Below are 8,801 nucleotides of genomic sequence, written 5' to 3' on the forward strand. Positions count from 1 at the left end.
TGATGGCTGTGAGTGAGACCACAAGGGATAGAAAACAGTAGGAGTGTGCGCTCGCAACGCAATCCCGGCCGGGTCACCGCGACCCCGAGCTCAAGCCCGGGATGCGGTGAAATGAGCTAATCATCTGTGTGGGAGCGCCAGTTCCCCGCCAAGCTGAGCGTGAACCCATCAGTGGAGGAAAATAGCCACCTCGCTTTCAGGAGCCAATCAGAGACCATGCAGGCCTATTATGACAACCTCGAGAACCAATGAAAAACAGGAATCCTCTTGGCCTGCCTCCCGAGCGCCTGTACCGGGAGAGATCACCGAGAGGAAGTTTTTAGAAAGTACAAATTAGAAGACAAGTGTGTGGCTCGACGGGGGGACACTGCGTTTACAAAGATGGGTGCTGAAAACAGTGTGAGCGAGCAGAACCTCACCTCCCCGAAACTTCGCGTACGGTGGACCTGCAAGTCACCCCGAGCCCAGGAATCCAGCGCGGGAGGGTACGTGCTGCGCGCTGACGTCACGCGCCGGCCCCGCCCCCAGCTCGCCCGCCCTTATAGCGTAGCCCTGGCGCGCGCGCACCATTGTGTGGCTGGACTCGGCCGCCGCTGCGGTGTGAGGAGCGTGTTCGGGCTCTCGCCGTCCCCGCACCCGCACCGCGGCTTTTGCCTTGCGGTCCGCCGTTCGACAGCCAGCCTTCGGGGCCCCTGCCCGCCACGGACATGCCGCGCGTCTACATAGGACGCCTTAGTTACAACGTCCGGGAGAAGGACATCCAGCGCTTTTTCAGTGGCTATGGCCGCCTCCTCGAAATAGACCTCAAAAATGGGTGAGTCGGGCCTGGTCGCCCGCGTCCTCCCGCAACGCCCCGGGTCTGGCGGCAGCCGGGCCCGCCGGACGGAAGACGGCCAAGGCCGCGGCGCCGCGTGGCAGGCCTTCCAAGATGGCGGCGGCGCGGGGCCGCGGGGGCGCGCGCGGGGCCGCGGGGGCGTGCCCGTGCGCGTCCCCGGCCTAACGACGCCTCCCGGTCCCCGGCCTTCGCGCCGCCCCCAGGTACGGCTTCGTGGAGTTCGAGGACTCCCGCGACGCCGACGACGCCGTTTACGAGCTGAACGGCAAAGAGCTCTGCGGCGAGCGCGTGATCGTGGAGCACGCACGGGGTCCGCGCCGCGATCGCGACGGCTATAGCTACGGAAGCCGCAGTGAGTCCCACCCCCGCGCGCTCCGCGTCCTTGGGACCCTGGGGGGAGGGCGCAGGCTTAGGGTGGGCGGGGTGGGGCCTCCCAGCCCGGGCAGGCGCGGTGGCAGGGGTCCATTGATTCCAGTGTCCCCGGGCTTTGCTGCCTTCACGCCTGCCCGGGGCAGCCGCGGGACGCCGGAGCGCGGGGATTGGGTTGTGGGTTTTGCCTAGCAGGGTTGGGGTGTTTATTATTACTATCTATTGGTTTTTGCTAAGTTGGGAGGGGGGTGGTTTGGGCCCCTGTCAGCACTGTCGTGGGCCCTGCCCACGGAGGAAGTGAGGGATGGCTGTATTTGTTGTATCCCCCTTGCTTACCTGACAGTGCTTTAGCTAGAAATGTGAATGTGTTAGCGTAGAAGTGTGAGGGCAGGCTGGGGTGGGGGTGGGGTGGGGTGGGGTCAGGGAGGGGTTTTAAGTTTAGGTCTTAGAGTTATTAAAATTGGCGGGGGCCAAAGAAAATACTATTTTGAAGTAATGTGGTATGGTACCACAAAGTAGACTTAAATAAGCTTTATGCTGTATTCGAATTAGTTTGGGGCATGTTATTGGGAGGAGGTGGGAGGGGTTTGGTTATGTTAAATGTTTGATGTTGAAATTGTTGCATGTTGAATTCAAACTTTTTAACAAGTCCTTGATGTTTCAATTTGAAAGTGACCAATGGGGCTGAGGCTGTGTCCACTGAGGCTAAGATGACTGCCTTTCCTGATTGGCCTTGGCTTTTCCATACATTGTGTGACCCTTGCCCTATGACCCTTTGGCTGACCTTACCGGAAGCCATGACGACAGCAGCCTTTTGCCATTAGACGCAGGGTGATGGTGAGGATTCCAAGGGTTAGACAAAACTGGTTAATCTGAACTAGGTGACTGTTACCTTGCGTGTTTTGTGGCCAAACCACCACCAAAAACCTCACACTGTGATGTAAGTACTTAGTGTAACTAGTAAACATTTTTGTAAAATGTAGAAATGCATGTAATCAGTTAAGTTTTATATTTTACAATGTTCTGTAAAATAAAACTTAGCGAGGTAAATTGAATAAAGGAGCAGTCACTCTCTAACAGATTGTAGGAGGAGTTTAGTTGGATTTAGTCTATTTGACTTGCCCTTAATTTAATTTATGGCAAATCACAACTGTATCGAAGGTTTAGCAATATAATAGCAAAGTCCTACTCCAGTAAATAAAAGTTGATATGTTTGTACTAACTTTCAAAAAAAACATGCATCCCTGTCATTACAAAGCACCTAATTATGCTCTTCATGTGATAAAGGTGGTGGAGGTGGATACAGCAGTCGGAGAACCTCTGGCAGAGACAAATATGGACCACCTGTTCGTACAGAATTCAGGCTTATTGTAGAAAACCTTTCTAGTCGTTGCAGTTGGCAAGATTTAAAGGTACGTGCTATAATTTGAGATAAAAATGATATGGCTAATGTTTAAAGGGTAGGCCTTTGTTTCACTTTATTTCTGAGAATCAAGTACAGTACGTAGGTCTTTTTCTTTACTTTTCTAGGTTTGACTAGTCTTGTTGCTCTTTTAGGATTTCATGAGACAAGCAGGTGAAGTAACCTATGCGGATGCTCACAAAGAACGCACAAATGAAGGCGTGATTGAGTTCCGTTCCTATTCTGACATGAAGCGTGCTTTGGATAAACTGGATGGTACAGAAATAAATGGCAGAAATATTAGGCTCATTGAGGATAAACCACGAACGAGCCATAGGCGATCTTACTCTGGAAGCAGATCAAGGTAATTTGTTGAAAGATAGGGAGAGGAGAGAAAACAATATGTGCCAAGAGCAAAGAAAACTCAAATGGCAGTACTTGAATTGAGACTTAATTGAAATTAGTTCGGTATTTGGTTTCTTTTTTATCGTGCATCATTGGGTTCTTTTCCAGGATGCTTTCAGGTGGATTTAATTGGTAGTAAGCAATTATATTTTGCTTGTGTATTTTTTGTAAACGACACAAAAGTTTGTGTTGAGATGTATTGAGATTAAGATTTTTATTATGCTTCTGGTTATAGGTCACGGTCTAGAAGAAGGTCACGAAGTAGGAGTCGCAGGAGCAGCCGCAGTAGATCTCGAAGCATCTCAAAAAGTCGCTCCCGGTAAATATTAAGCTGTTAGGATTTTCTTCTGACTTTTTCTGTTACTGTACTTGTATGTTCTGGCAAGGTACTGAAAGAGAAATCCAACTCTTCTTGTCCAGATCCAGGTCTCGGAGCAAAGGTCGATCACGTTCTCGATCAAAAGGCAGGAAATCTAGATCAAAAAGCAAATCTAAGCCCAAGTCTGATCGGGGCTCCCGTTCGCGCTCTCGAAGCAGATCTAAGGAGTATGAGAAATCTCGAAGCAGGTCTCGTTCTCGATCTCGTTCCCCCAAAGAAAATGGAAAAGGTGATATAAAGTCAAAATCTAGATCAAGAAGCCAGTCTCGTTCAAATTCACCCCTACCTGCTCCACCCTCAAAGGCACGTTCTGTGTCCCCTCCACCAAAAAGAGCTTCAAGATCCCGCTCTAGATCTCGTTCAAAGTCCAGATCACGGTCCAGATCGAGTTCCAGAGATTAACCTAGAACTCTATATTCTTTGCACACTATTATGGAACACTTTCCTACTTGCTTAGGCAGTTATTCTTCCATGTTTGTACTTGGCCTCTTCTGCAAGAGGAATCTCCTGAAAATGGGGGCACACAGGAATTTGATTTGTGGCCAAATTTGATGAAAAAATGAGGTTCTAAAGAAATGGCATGAAGTCGAAGACCCTCTCCCTTCTTTGTAGAATTAAGATAACTTTGATTTTATAGCTTTTGAGCTAAAATAACTTTTGTAAAGATTAAGCTCATTTAGATTTTTTTTAAGTATTTCAGCAGGATCTGCTGCAGGGATTTTTGTTGTTTTGTTTGCTTTTAAATTAACCGTTTCGAGCTTTGAATACCTAAGGCTTTAGAGGGAGATCCCGATTTTTAATTATGTTGGCTTTTTATAAAGCTTGAGTTATGTAAGATTTCAATAAAAATTTGCTACCAAGATGATTGCCTTACTGAATAGGTCACTTTTAAATTCCTTTAAATATTGATAATTTGCTCTTTGTGGAAACAGTGTAAATTCTACATGTGTAAAAGAAGGCAAGCCTCAGACCAGCAATAAATTATTCCATTTGGATAATATTTTGTGCTGTTAATCAAATTTGCCAAAGTCTATCTGCCCCTTTGAGTTAAGTTAAAAATAAAAGGTGTTTTGTAGTCAATTACATCATTTTGCCTAAGTTAGTAGATTTTAAATAATGAAACTTTTCAAACTTAAATTTGATCAAACTCTTGAAGAAGTTCTTAACACTTGGGATCCCGTTTAGCCTAGTAATTCCACCTTCTGGGAGTGGTCAGTGTAATTGGTGTTTTTTTAGAGTATGGTTCTGTGGTCTTTAATGTTACATAAAAATGGAAGTAGCCTTTCTTTGATTGGAAATTTAGCATATTGTTCAAAGTGGAAAAGCAAATACTGCATTTTCTGCTGGAAGATCATTACATTTAATAGGCACTTAATAGGTTGCTTGGTAAGATCAGTTGCTGATTAAAGTAAAATTCTACCCAATAATCAGTCCTTCTTGTAGTTGATGAGGTTATGTAATAATTGGTTAGATCATTCTTGTAACTTTACCACGTGTGGTTGGCTTGAGAAGAATTTACATGGGTAAACCCGAAACTTTCTGTACTTCATTATGAAGTATAATAATACTCTGTGGAAGCCAAAGTATACTGCAAATTTGTAGGAGGTACTGGGTAACCAGTTAGTCCATATATGTGTAGACCTAATTAGTTGAAATTGCAGTTTGAGAAATGAATTACATCTTTTTGTTCAAGTACTTTAACTTCATTTAAAAGCACTCATTAACCTTGGTTTGAAACTAGGATGTAGGTTATTTGACTCCGCTTTCTTTTCTTCTAGGAGCTGTCACTAAGGTATCAAGGGCTGGGTTGTACTATATAGTAGGGCGTGGTGATAACAGTGTCATCATGCCACAGGTGTGACTAGAAAGCATCATAATCTACTAGAGTTGGTTTGTAGGTTCAAATAATCCAGAAGGCATATCTGATAAAATGAGGCTGCTTGAAAAAAACTGAGTCGAAGATTTTAGGTGTCAAAATCACAGAGTAGCTGGGAGTACTTGATAATGAGTAGAAAGACTTGTTTTTGAGAAGTTTCTGGGCTTCCTGTTATAAAATCTTAGCGCCTACTCTTAGGAATGTAGTGCCCTAAAAGGTTGATGCTTCTTCCATGACCTTATTTTCTTTACTTTCATACTTTCTAAAATTTAGATATTCATAAGAAATGGGTTTTTTTCCTGTATAAACTCCAGAATTTGAGAAAAGACACTGGTGTCATAGTTCATTATTTTGCCTACTTGAAAAAACAAATTACAACTCTTACATGAAGAGGCGTGTCTCCAGCTGGCTTTCAGAATTTGGTTTAAGAATTGGCTTTGACCAAAGTTCTCTTGTTTTCAGGGAAAAAACAAAAGCTTTTAAAACCATAGCCTTTTAAAAAGGAAGGAGGGGGGAATATCACAGTGTGAAATTTGACTTTGTAACGTCATTTTTCAACGGGGCTTTCTTGTGTTAGTAAAACATCACATGGTCATAGGCAGGTTTTGTCTACGTTGTTAGCTGCCCCCAAAGTGGGTAATTGTAAGGTAAATGCCTACACCCGTAAGTTTTCTGGTAATGGCAAAGACCAGCTTAGTGAAAGTCCAGTCCTAGTCCATACCTGTGGACCTCTGCATCATTGAATATGCTAAAGCCCTAGAACTCTGGCCTACTTGAGAACAGAGTTGACTGAAATGTTTAGTTCCTTGCTAACTTACAAGTAGGATCTGAGCATCTACATCGTGCCATGTGTACATCTCTGCCCAGATAGAATATTAAACTGAAAGAGCAAAAACAAATGAGCAACATCATGATTCCCCTTTCTTTGACCGGATAATGTTGATTGACATGCCGTAGTGCCTTTAAGGCCAGCTTGAGTCCTCCCAGTTCCTGTGGTTTACTGGTCCAGTCCTGTGTTGTTATACCTTCATTTTGGTATCTTTTTTTCCTCCACTTTGTTAACCCCCTTTATGCTTTATTTCCTCAATAAAATGCTTACTGAGGGAGAGGGTCGTTTTGAATTTATTTGTATTCCCACTTAGTGCCAAATATTTGGCAAATGGTTATTTTGAACTAGAGTTGCCACTGGCAGGCCATTCCTGACTTGAGAAAAAGGTCTTGTTTTCAGTTCCTCAGAGACCTGCATTTAGGATCAACACAGTGGATGGTTTATCTTGAGCAAGTCTTGAACAGTTGTGCTTGAATGTTATCCATGAAATGATAAGAATAAGCCATGAGTTGTGCAGATAGGTTAGCATCTAGGGTGGGTGGCTGGCTTGGTGGAGCATGTGACTCTTGATCTCAAGGTTGTAGGTTTGAGCCCCTAGAGATCGGGGATAGAGATTACTTAAGTTTTTTTTTTAAATAAAGGTTAGACACTGGGTGTTATACACAATGAATCATGGAACACTACCCCAAAAACTAATGATGTATGGTGACTAACATAACAAAATAAAAATAAAGGTTAGGGGTGCTTGGGCAACTTGGTTAAGCGGCTACCTTCGGCTCAGGTTGTGATCCCAGAGTCCTAGGATCGAGCCCCACATCAGGTTCTCTCTTCAGCGGGGAGTCCACTTCTCCCTCTGCCTGCTACTCTTCCTGCTTGTGTGGTCTCTCTCTGTCAAATAAATAAATAAAATATTTTAAAATAATAGTAATAAAAAATAAAGGTTAATAAGTGGAAGGTACTTAGAATAGTGCCATGATAAATACTATTTGCTACTGTGAAGAATTAAGCATACTAAACTTTTGAGTTGTCCTGCTTTATTTTCACATTAAATTTTCTTACGTGTTACCTTGTAGCAATTTGAACATTTTCCATAATTATTTCTCAGGAAAACTAAGAAGCTTTAATCACCTTTTCCAAAGTCCTTAACCTAATTTCCTTAATTTAAGACTTGGAGCACTCTAAACTTTGGCAGTTTACATTTAGGAAACTTCACATTTTTGTTATTTACCTTGTTTTTAGAAAGCGTTTTCTGACTTTATCAAATTTCAGTCCTATGGCAGTTGAATGTTTTGTTCTTAAGTTTTGACTTAATTGCAAAAGTAATACGTACTTGGGAACATAAAGTATCTTTCCTTTGAGCCCCCTGTAAGGTAGCTGCTGTTTATAGTATCTGTCTCTGCCTAGGCTTTGGTCCTAAAACCTATTCCTTACAACAGGCTGTTCTTACCATGAGTGGTGTTCTGCAGCTTGTTTTTACTTAAAACCTAGAGATCTGGTATTTTAAACGGCTGACTAGTATCCTCCTGTATAAGTATACTTTTTCATTACCAACATTGTTTTTTTCAAGTAATTAATCCCTTGGCTTGTGTGGCAGGAATGAAAAGTACTACTTTTAATATTCAAAATCAAACAATGAGAATATAGAGAGTTTTTACATAGTTTAGTACCTCCTTATCAATTTACACGTTAAAGTTCAAACTTCTTTGAGTGATACCACTTCTTGAATAAGATGGATCTACGTATGTTTGCTCTATTTGCTAAAAGGATGAGTTGATGGGATTGTGTAATCTTCTAGGTCCTCAATAGCTTGTTTAGATTTTTTTGGCTGTGTTACAGCAAAATGATTAACTTTTTTTTTTTAAGATTTATTTATTTATTGTAGAGAGAGCACGCAAGTGGGAGAGAGAAAATCCCCAAATAGATTCCCCACTGAGCGCAGAGCCCGACTTGGGGCTCTGTCCCTTGGGGCTCTATCCTGGGAGCCTGAGATTGTGACCTGAGCTGAAATCAAGAGTCAGCCACTTAACCGACTGAGCCATCCAGGCGCCCCAGTAATTAACTTTTTATACTTTAACAGGAAGGAATCGTGGTTAGTTCAAAAGTCGGAAGATAAATACAAAAGGGTTAATAGAGCAAATTCCACCTTTGACCCCTTGGAGGAAGCCAAGATGGCTAGTTTTTTGCTCCTCCTTCTGGAGACGCAAATCTAGAAAAATTGATATTCCCTAGGTAGTTTCATCATAGTTAATTTGAATTTTACAAAGGCAAATAACAGTATTGCAGCTCAAACACTAGGAAACTATTCGTAATTAAATATTTACTATTAACATCCATCTATTTATACCTATTTCCTTTAAAGGTTTTTTTTTTTTTTTCTTTTTAAAGATTTTTATTTGACAGGGAACACAAGCAGGGGGAGTGGGAGAGGGAGAAGCAGGCTTCCCGCGGAGCAGGGAGCCCGATGTGGGGCTCGATCCCAGGACCCTGGGATCATCACCTGAGCCAAAGGCAGATGCTTAATGACTGAGCCACCCAGGCGCTCCTACACCTATTTTCAATATTTCTAAGGAAGTCCTAGAATTATGAAGATTTATAAGCATAGGCAGGATTTAAATCCTAGTTCAGTTCCTAACAGCCCTAAAGCATTAAAAAAAGCAGTGTGTATGTCAGATAATTCCTAGTGAAAAGCACTCAAGAAATTAGGTT

General features: G+C 42.9%; 1 protein-coding gene across 2 annotated transcripts; it reads left to right on the forward strand.

The window, feature by feature from the left end:
• Positions 1 to 574: 574 nt before the first annotated feature.
• Positions 575 to 6,423, forward strand: SRSF6 (serine and arginine rich splicing factor 6). 2 transcript variants are annotated; one of them, XM_021689279.1, is made up of 6 exons: positions 575 to 814; positions 1,039 to 1,187; positions 2,492 to 2,616; positions 2,762 to 2,970; positions 3,247 to 3,330; positions 3,432 to 6,417. In XM_021689279.1, exons 1-6 carry the CDS (start codon positions 708 to 710, stop codon positions 3,790 to 3,792), a joined length of 1,035 nt encoding a protein of 344 aa, XP_021544954.1. In that variant the 5' UTR covers positions 575 to 707; the 3' UTR covers positions 3,793 to 6,417. The 2 variants fall into 2 exon arrangements, with proteins under 2 accessions (XP_021544954.1, XP_044774940.1); XM_044919005.1 differs by having other exon boundaries at positions 584 to 814; positions 1,039 to 1,154; positions 2,762 to 2,921; positions 3,252 to 3,320; positions 3,452 to 6,423.
• Positions 6,424 to 8,801: the final 2,378 nt, after the last annotated feature.

Source organism: Neomonachus schauinslandi, chromosome 10 (genome assembly GCF_002201575.2).
Source record: "Neomonachus schauinslandi chromosome 10, ASM220157v2, whole genome shotgun sequence".
NCBI lineage: Eukaryota > Metazoa > Chordata > Mammalia > Carnivora > Phocidae > Neomonachus > Neomonachus schauinslandi.